Source organism: Vespula vulgaris, chromosome 12 (genome assembly GCF_905475345.1).
Source record: "Vespula vulgaris chromosome 12, iyVesVulg1.1, whole genome shotgun sequence".
Classification (NCBI taxonomy): domain Eukaryota; kingdom Metazoa; phylum Arthropoda; class Insecta; order Hymenoptera; family Vespidae; genus Vespula; species Vespula vulgaris.
In genome coordinates this window covers 4,856,354-4,876,094 of record NC_066597.1, presented here as the reverse complement: position 1 = coordinate 4,876,094, position 19,741 = coordinate 4,856,354, and the positions used below count along the sequence as shown (strand labels likewise).

Here is a 19,741-nt window from a genome sequence, read left to right as displayed (position 1 = left end):
ACATACATAATGCAAATCTTTCGTCATATTTTCGTTTATTTTACGAATAAATTTCGCGATTAAATGATTAAACTTTTTCTTTTTCTTTTTCTTTTCTCTCTTTTTTTTTTTTCTTTGTTATCTCTATATATATTTTCAAGAGTTGTATACAAAATAAAAAGAGATTCTATTTTTTCAAAGGATTACATTTAGAAATAAAGATTGCGAAAGGATATATTTATATAAATATATTTCTTTTTTCGTTTTTAATACAAATCTTTCGTTATATTTTTCTTTATTATTTTTTCTTTGCGAATAAAATTCGTGATTAAATTAGACTATCTTTTTTTTTTTATACAAAACGAAAAAAGAGATTTCATTTTTCAAAACAAAATATTATATTTACAAATTTATAGATAGAAGATCATGAGAGAAATTAAAAAAGAAAGGATTACACATACGTATACATATTTTCTTTTTCTTTTATTATCGCGGCACGTATCAATTCATTTTGAACGATCCTTTAATTTAGATTATGGTTAGATCATCAGAGAGTGATTAGAGAATTAATATTTTTATTGTTACTCGATATCGTTCATTTTAATACCTAGTATTTGTATTATCATATACACACGTATTATCATATAACGTATATATATACACACATATATATATATATATACGTTAATGCTATCACGCGAATATAATCGTATATAATCCTATAGAAGAAGGGCACATAAGGACAACATTTCTCGTTATTGAAGAGGAAATGGTGCGAACGTAATTTTTAATGGATAGAGTTCTGTCTTACGATTATATCGAAGATCGTTAAGTGAAGAATATAGTAACGCTATCATCGAAGCTTTTTATCTTTGTTATCATCATCATCAAACTTGATATAATAATTTCTTTTTCTATAAGATTGTAAAATTTCTTTGATTGTCAATAGATTGTTAATTAGCCATCGATTTATATATATATATATAATTTATAATATATATTATATATATAATATATATATAATTATATATTATGTATATTTAAATGATTATTAAAAAATAAATATATATTAATAATATAGTAATATATATATAATATAAATAACAATTAATAATATATAATTTTATATATTTATGTACCATTATATATGAAAATGGCATAAGACCAAAATATGTAAAAATGATATTTATCACTTCGTATTACATCGTTTTTAAATAATAATAATAATGATGATGATGATGATGATGATACTAATAATAATACTAATAATAATAATAATATGAAACCATTCGGAAGAAAAGTAATAATAATACAACTTCAGTCACTTTCGTAATTAGCAACTCATTATATCAAAAGTAATCGTGCAAATGTCAAATGAAAATCGTCGCATAAAATTAACACTTCTATTTCGATTTGTGAAAATTTCTTTACGGTTATAAAACCGTGCCAAATGCGTGGCTCGTTGCTTAATTAGAAACGGAATAGTCTGTGTTAGATGAGAGTGTAATAGTTTTAAGGTTAAGGTCTACACATGAAGAGAGACGTTGCAAAATTCAATGCACTCGAATATTTGGCTAACCTAACCTCTCTTCTTCTTCTCCTTCTCTTTCTTTTTCTTCTCTTTACCCCCTTCCCCATCTTTGTTTGATCTCGTTCCAGGTAGATGTTAGAGAAAAAGAGAAAGAGAGAAAACGTCGTACAAGATACATATATATGTACATGTAAATTTAGAGTCTCTTCCTTCGACAACGTACATTCATACATACATACACACACACACATATATATATATACACGCAATATATAATATATATTATATATTATATATATCCATACATGTACAAATATATGTACAATTGTAATATCACGATTGTGTAATCGTTACGAATCATTTCGATCGTTACGTTCGTACAATTATATGGCCGCAGTCGAACGAACGGTAACCGTTGTTACTTAACCTTCTTGACGTACGAATTGAGGTTAATTGCGGGGTAAAATAATTTTCGTGATACCCCTCTCACATATTTTCTTGTTATTCTATCAGTTATCTTGTTATTGTTGTATTTCTTTATCTTTTTTATCCTCATCTTATGATGAGTTTGCATTCCTCGTCTTCTTTTTGTCTCTCTTTTTTTCTTGTGAAAAAAAAAAATAATGGCGGAGGAAGGAATACTCACTTTGTATAATTATATATGTAGCTTTATAGCTTATATTTATATATGTTAAAATAAAATAAACGTTTATATATAAATATACACATACATACATACATACATACATCATGGATTATATCTAATTATACATACATACATGCGTGTATGCTTGTGTACAAAAAAAACACGTGTATACATGTATATGAATGAGAAATGAGTATAGAAAATGAGTAGAAAATAAAGTAATGATATTATAAATATCCTACCAACAAATAAAATAACGTAGGAACTTGTTCGAATAGTCTGTTACAGGTAACGACAGAGAAGAAAGATGAGCAACGTGTGTGACAAGAAAATTTCGATGAGAAAGATAAATTTCACTTTGAAATAGGAGGACAATTTTCATTTCATTGCGATCGGCATGTTGGCAGTGTGGTTAGCTGGTTGTGTGGATAAAATTATAATCACGACCGCTATCGGCACTGCAATTATGACGTTCGCAAATTGGCGCCGAATGGAAAAAGCTCACTAACCATGATAAAAATTAATGTTTTTTCATGAAAAAAGAAATAAAAAAGAAGAATAATGTGATCACACAGATTTGAAAAAAAAAATACATGTCTGATTTAAAGTATCTTATGATTATATTAGGAACGATATTTGTTACAAAAAAGAATTCTTAGCTTTGTATTCCTAATATATAAATAATAATAATAATAATAATAATAATAATAATAATGTTATTAATAATATTATATTTAACAATGATATAAATATATTAGAAAGATAAGTTAGGAATATGAATATACTTCGAATAATAATTGTATCAAAAAATCTTATCATATTTAATTTTATAATACTATTTTAAACATTTAGAGAGAAAGAGAAAGAGAGAGAGAGAGAGAGAGAGAGAGAGAGAGAGAGATTATAAAGATGAATATACTAAATAATAAAAATTAATGATATACAAATATCTTACTATTTTATAATATTATTATTAAACAGGTTAAAAAAGGAGATTAGAAAGATAAATATATCTTAGATATTAGATATTGATGATATCAAAAAATTATCATATCCAATATTTTATAACATTATTTTAAACAAATTATATATATACAAACAGACACACATAGAGGAATCTGTTAGAAAATTAATATATCTTAAACATTAAATATTCATGGTATTATATTCAATATTTTGAATTACGAAAAACACACCTGATTTTCGTTTTCTTTCTTTTTCAGATCTGCCTACGTATCTTTCGGTGGATTGTTAATGAGACTGCAGGGTGACGCAAATAACTTACATGGTTTCGAGATTGATCAACATATGTACCTGCTCATGAAGAAACTTGCATTTTAAGTTACGTTTACTACTAAATAGATTACTAAATAGATCAAACTTATCGACGAAGATTTTTATCTTCTCGTTCTTTGAAAAGACTTTACAATTTTTTATTGACTGAAATAAAGTATACATGAAAGATTGTTATTCATTCGCTGTTTTTATTCCTCTTTTTTATTTTGCATTTATTTAAAAGAATATTTTTGCATTCGTAAAATCTGCTTTTTTTTTTTTTTATCAATAAAATGTTTGGCTATTACAGGTAATATAGCATGAATTGATTTTATATTTTTTGTATGCATTTTATATATAACAAAATTATATTCAATTTATTTTATTCTATATATAATGTATATTATCTATTTAAAAAAATACATCTATCGCAATTCAAAAGTTAATTATTATTCGTATTGAAAACGTAAGTATTTACGAACGTTTGAAAAGGTCGATGCAATTTAAAACGACAGATTCAATCATCGATGACGAAATCATTTCTAAAGATTTAAGCAATACTAATATAGTCGAATTAAATTCACATTTGATATGAATAGATGATACAAAATGATTCATGCAATGAACGTACCATTGTAGGCTTTTAATAGTGTTGGATTAGAACAACGTCATACTTTGGAACGTTTGGCATTTAAAACGCATCGTGGCTATTTACACACTTAAATGTTTGGCAATGAATACATCAATTTGTCAATAACGTACGTATGCATTTCATGAATCAAAAATAGATCAAAATTAGAAAAAAAATAACGTCCATTTCATTTTATTAAGTAATTATATATAATTATATATAAAAGAATACTTCTGTCTTATAATTAGATGATTTACTTTCATTAACCATTAAATATTGCAACTAAGATGAACTCTATTAAAAAAAAATAAAAAAAAATCTAAATAAAAATCGAATATTAAACAACATTTTGTAAACAATTACACACAACATTCCTTCAGGTTAATCTTCTATAATTCAAATTTGTTTTAACGTCAGCACAAAAATTATACAATGAAAAAGTAATACAGTATTAATTATACAGCATTAATTGTACTATACTAAATATAAAATTTAGACTTTAATAAAGCATAAACAAATTACGGATATAATAGAACAATTAAGTAAATGCCAATAGAGTGAAATAAAACTTACAATTGCAAAAGGAATCAATAAATAAAGAAAGAAATAAAATATAATTAAGAAAGAAGTTACACAATGACGTTGTTATAGAGGGTTCATTAAATTCATATTTATATTATCATTTATTAATTTTTTCGTTTTCTCGCGCATAACTTTTAAACATAGTACATTTGAACGTTTTCATTAAATTCTTAAACATAGAACAGTAGACGTCGTTTCATCGTTGGAACAACATGCGGAGTAAAGATATTTTTACCTTGCGCAACGATGGCATTGGAAAACGAAGGCGATAGCGTGTACGGTTCTCGAGCTTGCGTATAAATTTTGGACGTTCACCAAATTCGTCCTGGTGGTGATCATCATGATGGTCGTCGCGTCGTCGTCGTCGTCGTCGTCGTCGTGTTGTTGTCGTTGTCAACGACGCATGCTCCTCAACGACAATAAACGCCAGGGAGCGCTCGGTACTAATAAACGTTCTACCGGAGCCACAAAAATAGGTGCCAGGCACCACCATATACACATTGCCATCTTAACATGGCAGTCATCTTTGGTAACGAGTTCTTAGACGAGAGAACTTTGAAATCTGCACACTACTTGCAATCTGTCAACCGAGTTGGTACAGTTCCAGGCCACGTATCTAACAACCGTATCGGTCTTTCGGATTTTAGAAAAATCTTTTTTAACAAACTTATGTTTAAAAAACCTAAATAAAACGTTATATATATATATGTGTGTTGTGTGTGTACATATACTTTGTTTTATTTTTTAATAATCATTATAGAAAATTTGATCAATTTAAAATATCGTAGGATTGAAATATATATGACGTAAGAATAATAATATCGTAAAACTGTCGATTAAAGAGATGTGAGTCAGTATTTTTATCAATAGCTTAATAGAGAAAATCTATTTCGAAATCGAATCAATCATTATTTTGGAGAACAAATGAAACGACAGCAATTGTTTTTCTACTAAATTAATCGTAATGAGACAAATTGTAGTTGAAAAGGAAATGAGAACTAATTTATGTAATTAAACTCGTACTATTCGTGACCTTGTAACTCGACGATAAATGAGTTGATGTTGTGCTACGGTACTACGATATGTATACAAGAGCAAGTTGTAAACCTAAGATGGCCGACGAACTAATCATTATGTAACGCAATGCGCCAAGATGGCCGTCACTTAATAAGGGTCCGATCCTAAATAGATTGGCCCAATGACACATAATTCGCTTTATCTACTCGCGGCATCGCGTTGCGTAATACCGGTGAGCTCTACTACGAGAACAAATTGAACAAGGATAAAATAATCGATATCGTTATTATAGACCGATATTAGCGCCAGCTAATAATTTCACTCGATAATATTGCCAATGTATTCGTCGAACGTACGCTATTTACTCATCTAATAGTTTTAGCAGTTAATTTAAATTTCTTCGATCATAAGAGTGTAAAGTTATAACAGAATATATTTCATTAATGGTTATTATTAATGATTATTACTTGCAAACTTGTTTATGTTGAACTTTTGTATTTCTTTCATACGAGGTTAAGTTTAGTTGTTATAATAACTCGTAAACATTGATCAAACGATGTACAAACAGCTAATCCTTGTTTATCTGGACTCCAATCTAAGGCACTAATTGGTTGAGTTGAAAGAGAATTATTTTGAAGTAGATTTACACTTCCAATAACACCTTGCTCTATACCATCCGCATCAACCTGCTTTCGTTTCTCTGGATAATTACTAAAAAATCAAAATATTTAGATTGCGATAATAAGCATTAAAAAGAAGAAAAATATAAGGTTTTACATTAACACTTACTATTTCCAAAGACAGAGAGAACCATCTCCACCACCGGTTGCAAATATTTCTCGATTTTGTGGTAAATGCTTGACCATCCATATCGTTGATTTGTGTGCCTGAATAAATCAGGCAAATAATTAATTATATTTCATTTTACTCTTGAAAAATAGTTTCTTACCTTTTCTACTAGATAAGCATAACCTTTCTTTGGATGCTGCGTTTTTAAATCGAATAAATAAAATTTAGCCTCAAGAGTAGTTGCGACTAATTTGTTCATAGGAATATCCTTCCTATCATATTCAATGCCGCAAACACCATTCTTGAGATTACTCTCCCATCTAAGAGACATAGCTTTTAAATCAAACATTTTGATATCTCCGTTGTCATAACCAGCTGCAACAGTTCTTTCTTCAGAGTTGTAAGAATTACCGAAGGCAACTGTCCAACAATCTCTACGACTCTCTCCTTCTTTAGGTTCCATTACAGCTACCGGTCGACTTTTTTGTCTTGGATCCCATACTTTAACGCTACCATCGCGTGATCCTGTTACTAACTCAGGTGCTCCGCAACCAATGCTGTGACCAGCTACGCCAGAAACAGCATTTATAATATCCTCGTGAGCATTAGCCGTATAAAGCGGTATTGAAGGATCTTCGAGATTGTATATATTAAGTTTACCCTGAAATAATAATTAATGAAATAACTTGAAATTTTTAAATATATAAATAAATTATACAAAACCAACGAATATATAATCTGTATATATGTCTGAATCATGATTCAGAAATTGTGGAACAATTTTAAAAACTCACGTGTTATTACAATGAGCTAGCAGTTCTATCAGATGTACCTTGAAATCACCAACTGCTAAGTGTCTGTCTCGTAAACTCGAAGCGTTAAACGTTCCACATTTAACTGGATTTGAGCGTTCAATATCCTTAATATGTTTTAATTCACCACTTGATACTTCATAAATTTGTATAATGCCGGTACCACGAGGTCGAGAGCCCATAACCACAAACTTTGCACTACACGGAATCCATTTGGTGTCAAATAAAGAATAATCGACGGATTTTTCAATATGACAAATTATTTGTGGTTTTGATAATTTCTCCATAGCTTAATTTGTAACTTTATCTCTTGGTTATAGTTACGCCAAGTTGACAGTTCGTCTAAGAATTACAGTATCGATATAAACAAGACTAAACGCCATCTGTTGTCTGCGTTACGAATTAACGTAGTTTCTCTCTTTTAATACAAGCATTAAAAAGTATTTGATACTTATTAAGGCAAATAAAATTAAATAAAGTATTAAAGAGTTTGTATTATTAAAAAATATAAAAGGTTTTAAATATTATCTTATCTGTTACATAGAGATATAAATTTTCCAATCTTATAACTAGAATTTTCATTATCCTATTACTAATGTACGCGATGTGTACATATACATAAATCAATATATCAGTCAATAATTCATTTCTGAAAGCAACAATTCTTCATTAATATGAAACTATATAGAATTGAATTCATTCATTCATCAAATGAAATTCATTCTTCTGTATCTGTATTATTTTCCATCTCCTCTTGAATTTCTACAATACCTGGTGATTCCAATTTCTTCTTAAATTTTTGTACATAATTCAACAATCGTTTATCGAACTTATTTACCTAAATGACATATAAATAAAATTAATTTTATAATTTTATCACGAAAAACAAGAAATATCGCTTAATACATTTTTTCTAATAAATATTTTACAAATTGTTATAATATAATTAAAGCTTACCATTAATAAAACTTTCTCAATACCATCTTTTAAATCCTCTTGTGATAAATTGTCGTCTATTTGTATATCTAAATCCTTCAAACATTTAATGAGTACATCTTTGTCGATTTTACTATCTGAATTTAGAATTTCAGCCAGAATTGCAAAGGCCAAATTATTATGTACACAATATGTGTTTATGCTTTCAGATTCTTTACCTCTATTTCTAGTTAAATTCAAAATAAAAGCAGCTACATTGTAAGGATTAATTTCTTGAAGAGGACTGATCTCTGGTGCATCACATATGATCTTTAAAACTGGAAAGAATGCTTCTTCCAGCATTTCTTGATTAAAAGGTACATATAATATGAATTGATCAAAAAAACTGCTGATACATTGGCAAAGATAAGTGTCATCATTATTTGCTGGATTATAATACATAATTATTATCCGTGCTAACAAAGTAGAACTACTTATACGACGATTTATCAATAATTTGCAAAGTCCTTCAGTTGCAATAGTTCTCAAATCTTGATTCTGTAATAATATTAAGAAAACTTATTATATTTTATTATGCGATGAGTAATACAATTTTAATAAATAATATAAAACTAAACATAGTATAAAAAATATATAGTATGAAATAATACTGACCGCATTATCCATTAATCCTATTAGAATTTTCATTATATCAGGATTTTGTGCTTGATTATTGGATGGTTGTCTGTAAACAGTAATATCTTCTTCTTCCATTCGATTGAACAACTTTACAGGTTTATTAGTTTTATTTAATAGACTATTATTGTCACTACTTTTTGAGATATCAAAAAATTCTAGTCCGTAGCGTAATAGAAGATCAAAAAGAGCTTTTAAAGTAACAATCCATATTTCTTGTTTTTCTTGTTCCAATGAAAATTGTAACAAAAATGTCAAAATATGTGTTTTAGCTAATTCCTTATCTAATATGCAAAATATTCCCAAAGCTTCTAGTGCTAATATATGAACTCTGTCATCTGGATGCTAAACATAAATATGCTATTAATAAAAGAAATAACAGAAAATGATTTAAAGTATATATGTATAGAATAAAGAACTTACATCCAAACTTGAAAGCGCTACATTTAGAAGGCATCTAAGAGTAGGCATTAATGTTTTTATCGATTTAACTCTCATCATAGCACACAAGATAGTAAGACATTTAATCATTGTTTCAGAATCGCTTTTCTCTTCTTCAATGTCATCGTCAACAATAACCATATTAGCTTCTGATGGTTCATTTAATTTCATCAATTCTTGATTTACTTTATTTATTTCTTCCTTTCGATTTTCAGCTTTCAAATATTCTTTATTTTGTATAGCTTGATATTCTTCTTCCTTAAGTTCTAGTAATTGTACTCGTAATCTGGCTTTCTAAGAAACAGAAACATCAATACAATGATAATTAGTAAACTAAATGTAAAAAATAAATATAATTACATACTTGCATGTTATTTTGATGTTCTTGTTCCGCAGATATTTCTTTTATAACTTGTGTAGGAACTCTTACTGGAGTTCTGATTTTACTAATTGTATTTGATAAAAGATCTAATCTTTTATTTACATCAGGTATCACATTCTCAAGATGATATACTATGCATTCAATTATTTCTTTAGAGTAATAATTATCGCTCGATAGCATATTTAATATCAAGTCATTTAAATTGTTTCTTCCTGCTTCATCTGATAAATCATATAGTTTAATTATCTCAAGAAGTTGAAGAAGAATAAATTGGTGTGTTTGTTTTTCCCACATTTCATATGTTTTAGAAGATATCATTATTAAAAACTCATTAATGTATGCTGAAAAACTTGATAATTCAGGTAAAATTCTTTCCAATGTATCTAAGAAAGATAGATTATGAAGATGTTTAGCTACACATCTCCAGTACAAGCAATTTTCGCTTGTTAATTTATTAATTGGTATGAGTTTTGTAGTTTCGTCAATTGGTATTTGACTGATTAATTCATCTATCTCAGCGTTTCTGTCAAAACAAATAAAATATAATTCATCGATAAGTAAGTATTCATAATTAATTTTAAACTTATATTAAAATTTTATTTTTTGAAGTAAATATTAATATAATTTATACCAATTATTAAACACTTACTTGAAAAGTACGTTTAACGCTAGAATAGATACGTTACTTCCGATTTCTGCATCCAATGCTTTAATCAAATCTATATATATTCCATTAAAATAACGTAGCCATATTGGCAATAGTACTTTTTCTACACATTTGCGTACACTCTCAGCTCTATCTTTGAGTCCTTCGTTTAACAATTGGTTCCTTTGTTTGATTGTTAACGATCTTACCGTAATTTTACTGATAAAATCATAAGCCATTTTTCGTACTATATCACTGACATCTCTAATTCTCTTCAAAGCGGCATGTAATGTTTTTTGATTTTTGGCCATACAACTTAATACCGCTTTACGAACTTCAACTTTTGGATCTTTGGATAAATGAAATATATACATTTTTATTACAGGACAATTTTCATCTGACGGATCTTGAAGCCTATGTAAAGCAAAAATAGCTTGGGCTCTAACTTTATGTGATTTATCCAATAATCGATCCATCATATTGACAGTAATTTTATCGCAAAGTGCATCATCAATGAAAGCATTTTCTCCCATTGAATTTAACAACATATTTAAAAAATGGCATATGCGAAATCTAACAGAAGAATCTTTTGCATCGTGATGTTTCAATACAAATTCAAATAATTTTTCAAGAAATGGAGACATAGGTTCGCATAGTTCGCTGTTAGAAGACGCATAAGAGCTAACGGCATACTTAGCAGCAAATTGAAGAGTATTGTCAATGGATACATGATTTTGGCTCATACTAAGAGGAATCTTCAAACAGGAGATAAATTCTTCCAAAAATGATTCTAGATCATACTAAAACGAGAAAAATATGTTAACTCTTACACAAAAATGCTATTCATTTAATAAAAATAGAATGTTATTTAATCGTTACTTACTTGTTGATTGATATTTGTTAATCTTTTTATATACCGTTTATGGCAGGTTTTATTAATTTGAACATTATAAAAAATATCATTCATTATTTCTCTAAGTTTCGTACTCATATTTGAAAATTATTTAACAAACTATCTTCTTAAAACAAAAACACATTACAACCGCCAAATACTTTTGAATATACTGCCAACTATCTCAAATAAATATCAGTTGGTTTATTTAATATTTAGTTTTTTTAATAACTATAATTATTTTTTTCACAGTACTTTTATCATAGCAAAAAATAAAAATTTTAAATTACATGAATTAATCAAAAGAAATATCTTGATAATTTTTATAGATTTACAGAATTGTAAGATCGCTTAATATTACATCGAAGAATACTTCATTCCGTGATGTTATTATTGTGTTAAGTAACAGAGATCTTGTACCAACAGTAAAAATCAAATTAACTGAATATAACTCTATAAAATATAATTTGATTAAAAAAATCCAAACTATTTTATTTATTAAAATTTTTGTCTTTTTTAAACGTTTAAATTAAAATATATCAAGAGTTATTGTTAATGAAATTTAATTAGCATTCTTTTTTTGTATGCATGTTCTAATGACGTAGTGATTAGTATGTTTTTAATTTTTCATAAGTTTTCATAAAAGGACTGCGGAAATGATAGACAGCGCCAACTACAACGAAGAATTTGTTTCACGTAGTAATCTACAAGGTTGAAACTCTTGTATTGTAAGATCTATGGTTATTACTGAGTGAGAATTTTGTATTATATCGTATGAAGGAGAGTAACGTTTGTAACATGTTTGACATATGGCACAAGAGATTTTATATCCTTTCGAATAAACTTAAAACATGAAACAGATCTTATTTATAAATAAATACTTGTGCAATAGCATTTAAGGTAGTTATATTGTAATTTTATATTAAATTATCATATGGACAACTTATTCGTTAAAAATAACCTAGAATAGAAACATCGAATAATTTCATTTTTGCTTTATTAAATTGTATGTTTAGAATAATTTGTTTCAATAGATATTTATATCTTAACTTGAATAAATAATGTAACATAATCTAATACAATTTATATGAGCTGTCCAAGAAAGTTTTTGAGTTGTAGACAGCGTAATAATTAATTTAATAAAGCGTCGATTTTGTAAATTTTAGGAAGTTGTATTTATAAAAATATATAAAAGATGAAGTTAATCTCAAAAAATGTTGACAAGGATGGGAAGGGGTAAGCAATTTATATTTATGTATTATCATGTTTTACTTTTCATGGTTATGATATTTCTACTTTGCTATTATATATTGTTTTTAGAAGAGTAGGTCTTGTACCAGAGAATACTGAAGATATGTGGCATGCTTATAATATAATAGCAGAAGGAGATTTTGTCACTTGTTCGACCTTTAGGTAAGAATTATTAATTTTATAATATATATTTATATATATATATAAAACTATGTATATATATATATTAAAATTTATATATATGTATTAACAAAATTACTTCAATAATATTCATATTTTTATTTTATTTCTATCATCTTTAGAAAAGTACAAATGGAATCATCAACTGGAAGTTCTAGCAGTTATAAAGTAAGAACCACTCTTACAATATGCGTTGAAGGCGTTGATTTTGATACTCAAGCTTGTGTCCTTAGACTCAAAGGTAGAAACGTAGTAGAAAATAAATATGTTAAGGTATTTATATTTTTAAATATTACAGTTAACTTAATACGTGCAACATTTATGATAGATGGAATAATAGAATGTTTTTATAGACTGGACAATATCATACTTTGGATGTGGAGCAAAATCGAAAATTTACTATTACTAAAGAGAAATGGGATTCAATTACATTAGAAAGGGTGGATACTGCTTGCGATCCTACACAGGTATATAATAAATGTTATAAAATATTATAATATGATATTACATCGTAATATAATGCAACAGTATAATGTAATATTTTCTTCTCAGAAAGCAGATGTTGCTGCTGTGGTAATGCAAGAAGGCATCGCACACATTTGTTTGATAACATCCAATATGACAATAGTACGTGCAAAAATAGATCAAGTTATACCTAGGAAACGAAAAGGGAATGTTTCACAGCATGAAAAAGTAATACTTCTAAGTAAAACACCAATTTTATTAATACACGATTCAATTTAAATGAAAAAAAAAAAGGAAAGAAAAACTGATAAAAAAAATTGAAACTTGCTAGGGTCTGGTGAAATTTTATGAGAGCATTTTACAAGGCATTTTAAGACATATTAATTTTGACATTGTAAAATGTGTTATCTTGGCCAGTCCTGGATTTGTCAAAGATCAATTTATGGATTACATGGTTCAGCAGGCAATTAAATCTGATAACAAAACGATTTTAGAAAATAAAAGCAAATTTTTATTAATACATTCAAGTTCCGGCTTCAAACATTCGTTGAAAGGTAATGTTTTAATATATGTATTTATATATACATATAATAAATAATAAAATTAAATCTTTTCGTAATACTATTATTTATGATTTCATTAGAGGTTTTGGCCGATCCTGCCGTAGTATCTCGAATTTCTGATACTAAGGCAGCAAGTGAAGTGAAAGCTTTAGAAACATTTTATTCGATATTACAAATAGATCCTGCTAGAGCTTTCTATGGTAAAAAACATGTCGAGAAAGCTAATGAGGCTCAAGCAGTAGAAACATTACTTATATCAGATAAATTATTTAGGTAAAGTATTTTAATAATATGTTATTTAGGTATATTTAAATAATATATATAAATATATTTATGTTTCGTAGATGTCAGGATATTGCACTAAGGAAAGAGTATGTTGCAATAGTAGAAAACGTCAAAGAATATAATGGGGATGTTAAAATATTTTCAAGTTTACACGTTTCTGGTGAACGTATGTATGATGATATTATAAGGAATATATTAATTATAAACTTTGTATATAAAATATGTATAGACAGCGGTTAATAATAGTTACGTCGCATCAATTCATAATTTAATACTATTCGCAGAACTAGATCAACTTACTGGGATTGCTGCTATATTACGTTTTCCCATGCCAGAATTAGAAGATGAAAGTGATGGTGACGAGTCAGAAGAAGATGATTAATTAAGTTCTCGATATATACATATATAATTCTGTACATATTTGTGCTATACATGATTAAAAATATCATATTAATAATAAAACTGAAAAAGATTCATTATTAATCTAGCTATTATTCCTATCTTTGCATGACTTTAAATAGATGCAAAATAATATAATTTTTACGATAATTATATACGTTTCATTGGGAACTTCACGTTCGGACGCTTTTTGACGAAATTAAATTTCTACGAAAAAATGCAAATTTTTTAGTTTCGTTAAAGTAAATATTAAATGTAAAGATGTTATATCTAAAAAAAAAATATCTTTTCGTATGTATTACACGTACGTTCTTTTGAATCCTCGATTTTTTTATTTGATATGGTAATACTATTTTGCATAATTGTGAACAGGAGATAAGATATTTCACCTTTTACACATGATGGGTACATTATCACGGAGCATGGAGGAATTAATTCAAATAATTCGTTCCATTTATAGTTCTAAAGTCCAAGATTATACATGTATTCTATAACGTATAATATTGAATAAAATTTCTGGAATACAATTAGTTTTTCTTTGACTTAGATATTCTACAATAGTTACGGCTATCAAGGTTATGGGATATATCATATCCGTTTTGAAATTGCTAAAAAAGAAAAGAAAAAGGCAAAAAAAGATCATGGGGAATTTTATAGGAGATATTATAATATGGTATGTTTAATTTACACTATATTCATTCTTCAAATATATTAAAAAAGTTTGTCTTTAAAATTTGTTATAAGTTATTTATAGTTAAAGTTTTCATTATAAATTGGTAGTTGCATTATAAATATTAATACAAGTTTTTATTTGGTAGCATATTGCTACTATTTTCAGTGAGTATTGTTTTTGGAACTACAGAGATCATAAAATATCTTACAAACAGTAGCGAAGAGTTACTGCAACTGAATTCATATAACTGGATTCTTCGATTGTGTTTCAACCTATTAGGCTATGCTACAATTTTATTGCCAGGTTATCTAATATACAAATATGTACAATACAGTAAATATATTCAGAGAAGTGGTAAGTAAAATAAATTATTTTATTAATTTGTATATCACACGATTACTTTATTACGTTATATTCTGTTTATCTATATACAGACAAAAGCTGTATTCCAAGATTAGTTCACTCATGTTTCTTGGGACATAGTGAAACAGGTCTTTTAGACACATCTTCTTACACACCAACGTCTACCAGTCAACGTACGTTTACTCAGGATTTTATGCTACTTACGTATTGCTTCCTTGGATTGCAAATTAGTTACTTGACATGGGGTTATCTACAAGAGAAAATAATGACACAGGTACTTAAATTTATTTACTGTTATGTAATATTCATGTACATTATAAAGTAAAACATTATATTCTATAGGTTTATGAGGATAGCTCTGGTAATCAGGATCGTTTTGAAGATTCGCAATTTCTAGTATTTATAAATAGAATACTTGCATTTTTTATGTCTGCATTATATCTTCTTATCCAAAAACAACCACAACATAAAGCACCGCTTTATAAATATGTATTTTGTTCATTATCAAACATTATGAGCAGTTGGTGTCAATACGAAGCTCTTAAATATGTTAGTTTTCCTACCCAGGTAAATATAATTTTTTCAATAAAATTATAAAAATATATTTGACATCATTATTCCACAAAAACTTGTATTATTTATAATGGAATTAGTAAGTCAAAGATATATGTTTTAGGTTTTAGCAAAGGCCTCTAAAATAATTCCTGTTATGATAATGGGAAAAATTATTTCACATACAACATACGAATATTATGAATATGTTACAGCAATACTTATTTCTATTGGAATGACAATGTTTATGTTAAATAGTTCTGATTATAAAAATGGTAATTAAATATAGATTTATTAATATCATTCGATAGAGGCATAATATGCTATTAATATTTATGTAATTTCTAATAAAACTTTTGTTTTATTTTTAGATGGAGCTACCACTATTTCTGGTATTATTCTTTTAGGAAGTTACTTACTATTAGACAGTTTTACAAGTACCTGGCAAAATGCACTTTTTGTAGAATATGGTACAACTAGTATACAAATGATGTGCGCGGTAAATATGTTTTCATGTTTATTGACTGTCACATCTCTTATACAACAATCAAGTTTTCCTTTCATATACTCGTTTATGAAAAAGGTAAGTAACAAATTCTACAAGGTAATTTTATTAAGTTCTATCTATTAATGTGAATGAATTGATTAGTATCCTAGGTTTATAATGGATTGTTTACTTATTTCCATTTGTTCTGCAAGTGGACAATTATATATTTTTTATACAATTTCGAAATTTGGGCCTATCACTTTTGTAATAATGATGACTATACGACAGGTAAAAATGGATTAATTCAAAATTATAATTATCGTTTATACAATTGATATTAAAAATATTTATTTCTAGGGATTGGCTATATTACTGTCGTGTTTAATATATCATCATGAAATTAAAATGATTGGTATATTAGGTATACTTCTTGTATTTGGTTCAGTATTCCTTCGAATTCATTGTAATAATGTAACTCGAGCGATAAAAAGACGCAGAACCGCAGTGAATTCTGTAAAAAATTAGATTATTTTAGTTATTATTATGTAGAATCTCATATGATTTAATCTCTTTTTTCTTGTGTGTGTGCCTGATTTCTAACAATACATTATTTTAGATACTTACACATTGTACAATATTAATTAGACACCTGTATCATTATAAAATTTTTATAATCCTTATTTCCTGTAAGATTTAATAACTTGTACACATTTTTATATAGATGTTTAAAAACGCTTAAAAATGTATATAATATTTTTTATTTCAATTAACTAACCTGCAGTTTTAACATAGAGATTATTATTTTATATGTTTAATGTACAAAATATTAGTTATCACAATAATAAGAAAGGCACATTACCGTGTTATTTATTTAAAAAATATTTATTTTAATATAAGTATATATACATAGAAACTTATGTAAATGTTTCATTGGAAATAACATTAGAGATAATTTGCATTAAGATATTGTAACTGTACTTTTCATATTCATGAAAATTTTAATTACGTCGAAAGATAAATACACGTACATGTGGCAGTAGTTTTGAGTTTTTTCATTGTTATTATCACTGAAGAATTAAAATAGATCTTTGATAGTTTTACTACAATAGGTCTTACATTGTCGAAAGAAATTTTTAACAATATGTATTTAGATTCATGAGTAAAAGAGATATTAACATGAAAACAATATTTAGTTAATTTTCTTTTTCTATAGAAGATAACTTTATTTCAGTAAAAAATATTATCATGATGTTTATAAATTTGATAATGTTCTGAAGACAAGGAACTATAATATATCAATGTTATCACAATCAAACTATATTATATATAAATACATAATGACTTTTCATACTAGTTTTTGTTGTTGTTTCTAAATATTGTATATAATTGTAAAATTTATGTTAATAATTACTTTGAATAGACACAATATTATTTTACACTATATTAGCATTTTACATAAAAATATATAAGTAAAACATCAATAATACCACTATAAATATATTAATATATCCAGAAAGGTAGTATTTAGAATAAAACAATACTGTATTTTTGAAATATTTTCTGTAGTCAAGTGAGAAATGCAGTTTTTATTAATACTACCTTTGGTATCTTTTTTTTTGTAATCTTATATAAAAATAATTTATATACTATCTGTATTGTTAATTGTTTTATCTATAAAAAAACCTTTTAATAATAAGAATGTAACAATATGAAAGATTGTTTATAGAAATCTTTGTGTATAACTATATGGAGCAAAGGATTTAATTTAATCTATAGCAAATCACTGACACTAAAAGTGTTTTGTTAAACACAATTTTGTTCTGTTTTAAGAAATATGTGGTTATTTAAAACTGAATATTCAAGAAGAAGTAATATGGAAGTAAGTGCAAAATATGATAAAGTTTTTTTGACGTGCAACATGCTAATATTTCAAAACCAATATACACGGATCATTCTTTAGGAGATGGAGGACGATAAATTGCTATAAGGTACATGATCGAGATAATAAGCTCCAATGCTAAAATGACTAATTGTATGCTACAAAGGATCACTTCTAATTTAAGCACATAATTCTGCCAAAATAAGAAATATAAAGTTGCTAAAGAGCTAGGAAACGTTAAGAAAATCCCAATGAGAATGGGTAGGCCACGTTCTGTTAAATTTCCTTTCCTTCCTAGATAGATTCTGGCACCCTCCGTCGCTATAAGGAAGAATAAGAGCGCAAACTCTGTTAGTGTAGTACTCGTGCCTGGAGATGGCAAATTAGCAGCCTTGAAGAGTCCCATGCCCAACTCGCACACAGCAAACATACCAAAGTAAAAGGAATTCAAGTACATAAGAATTTCATATGTCAAGGAAGAATTCACTACTGTAGGCATTCTAAGGAGTTTTCCTTGGTAGGGATACCCGAATGATCGTTTTACGAGGTATCAATCTTCGTTCATTTATTTTATATTTTATTGCAGTAGAAAGGTCGTGTGGTTAAGAATAACTTGTCACTTTCTCTGCATCCTGAACGTGTACCTTTAAAACTAGAAATTGATTAATTTCTCTTTATATCGAGAATTATCGAACCGTAAGGTTTTATAATTTTTCTAGTTTTCTTTTTATTAATCACTTGAGGGATCGCGAAAATAAGTAATAACACGTTACATTTGTATAACTTTATGTACACCCCTTTTTTATTTCTCGCGTCTAGCGCTGCTTTATTTTTAACCGTTAAACCTCGCATACAATATTGCCATAATCGTGGAAAGAAACATTATTCAGACATCTATATACTATCTACATAAATACAAATTTTCTTATTTTTTATAAACCGTTCAATAAATAAATAACAAGGGTGAGATTAATCGTGATATTTTGTTAAACGTACACAGAACAGTTTTGTATTCATTTTTGACGATTATTCAAGTAAAATATCACATAAAATCCCTAGATTAAATATTTTCCCGTAGAATATCAATAATCGTACCTTATCTAAAACGATGTTAACGATAAATAATAATAAGATCAGCACTTATTTCATTTGTATATCTTTTTTCCTTTTTTTTTCTTTTTTAATTATCAGGACACGTCGGAATGTAAGGCTCAGAACGAATAATTTTTAACGATGCCAAGCTATAACGGAAACGACCAATTACATTCGTCCTTTTTACGAAAAACTGTCATATTAAACGTATGTCACGTCGAGAATTTATAATTTACAATTAGAATATTACGGATGTTAAGAAACGTTCGATAAAATTTTTCTGCTTTTCAGAATACGATTTTTTAATCAAAGATATAG

At 27.2% G+C, this 19,741-nt stretch overlaps 6 protein-coding genes across 8 annotated transcripts in view; 3 read left to right on the top strand and 3 right to left on the bottom strand.

The window, feature by feature from the left end:
- Positions 1–3,626, top strand: part of LOC127067892 (DNA-directed RNA polymerases I, II, and III subunit RPABC3) — a 66,961-nt gene extending 63,335 nt beyond the window's left edge. For both annotated transcript variants that reach the window (XM_051003290.1, XM_051003291.1), the window contains exon 4: positions 3,380–3,626. In XM_051003290.1, the coding sequence (XP_050859247.1) occupies positions 3,380–3,497 (118 nt within the window). In that variant the 3' untranslated portion in view covers positions 3,498–3,626. The remainder of the gene's footprint in view (positions 1–3,379) is intronic.
- A 1,065-nt stretch (positions 3,627–4,691) lies between these two features.
- LOC127067887 (dynein axonemal assembly factor 10) lies at positions 4,692–7,599 on the bottom strand. Of its 2 annotated transcripts, XM_051003286.1 has the most exons (5): positions 7,283–7,599; positions 6,611–7,111; positions 6,451–6,548; positions 6,129–6,372; positions 4,692–5,277 (listed from the first exon to the last, which is right to left on the bottom strand). In XM_051003286.1, the coding sequence occupies exons 1-4, from the start codon at positions 7,547–7,549 to the stop codon at positions 6,165–6,167; spliced, it is 1,074 nt and encodes a 357-aa protein (XP_050859243.1). In that variant the 5' UTR covers positions 7,550–7,599; the 3' UTR covers positions 4,692–5,277; positions 6,129–6,164. The 2 variants fall into 2 exon arrangements, with proteins under 2 accessions (XP_050859243.1, XP_050859242.1); XM_051003285.1 differs by having other exon boundaries at positions 4,692–6,372.
- Positions 7,600–7,961: 362 nt separating this feature from the next.
- On the bottom strand, positions 7,962–11,605 carry LOC127067880 (condensin complex subunit 3). The gene is made up of 7 exons (XM_051003265.1): positions 11,226–11,605; positions 10,346–11,142; positions 9,679–10,219; positions 9,297–9,608; positions 8,853–9,218; positions 8,220–8,735; positions 7,962–8,100 (listed from the first exon to the last, which is right to left on the bottom strand). Exons 1-7 carry the CDS (start codon positions 11,331–11,333, stop codon positions 7,981–7,983), a joined length of 2,760 nt encoding a protein of 919 aa, XP_050859222.1. The 5' UTR covers positions 11,334–11,605; the 3' UTR covers positions 7,962–7,980.
- Positions 11,606–11,968: 363 nt separating this feature from the next.
- LOC127067867 (protein pelota) lies at positions 11,969–14,457 on the top strand. The gene is made up of 10 exons (XM_051003244.1): positions 11,969–12,134; positions 12,401–12,470; positions 12,555–12,647; positions 12,788–12,938; positions 13,019–13,132; positions 13,218–13,358; positions 13,462–13,684; positions 13,774–13,966; positions 14,038–14,144; positions 14,263–14,457. The coding sequence occupies exons 2-10, from the start codon at positions 12,430–12,432 to the stop codon at positions 14,358–14,360; spliced, it is 1,161 nt and encodes a 386-aa protein (XP_050859201.1). The 5' UTR covers positions 11,969–12,134; positions 12,401–12,429; the 3' UTR covers positions 14,361–14,457.
- A 314-nt stretch (positions 14,458–14,771) lies between these two features.
- LOC127067865 (adenosine 3'-phospho 5'-phosphosulfate transporter 1) lies at positions 14,772–17,075 on the top strand. Its single transcript, XM_051003243.1, has 8 exons — positions 14,772–15,050; positions 15,196–15,404; positions 15,485–15,687; positions 15,756–15,980; positions 16,090–16,240; positions 16,337–16,548; positions 16,615–16,740; positions 16,810–17,075. The coding sequence occupies exons 1-8, from the start codon at positions 14,956–14,958 to the stop codon at positions 16,975–16,977; spliced, it is 1,389 nt and encodes a 462-aa protein (XP_050859200.1). The 5' UTR covers positions 14,772–14,955; the 3' UTR covers positions 16,978–17,075.
- Positions 17,076–17,196: 121 nt separating this feature from the next.
- LOC127067868 (transmembrane protein 216-like) lies at positions 17,197–19,524 on the bottom strand. The gene has a single exon (XM_051003245.1). It carries the CDS (start codon positions 18,828–18,830, stop codon positions 18,402–18,404), a length of 429 nt encoding a protein of 142 aa, XP_050859202.1. The 5' UTR covers positions 18,831–19,524; the 3' UTR covers positions 17,197–18,401.
- Positions 19,525–19,741: the final 217 nt, after the last annotated feature.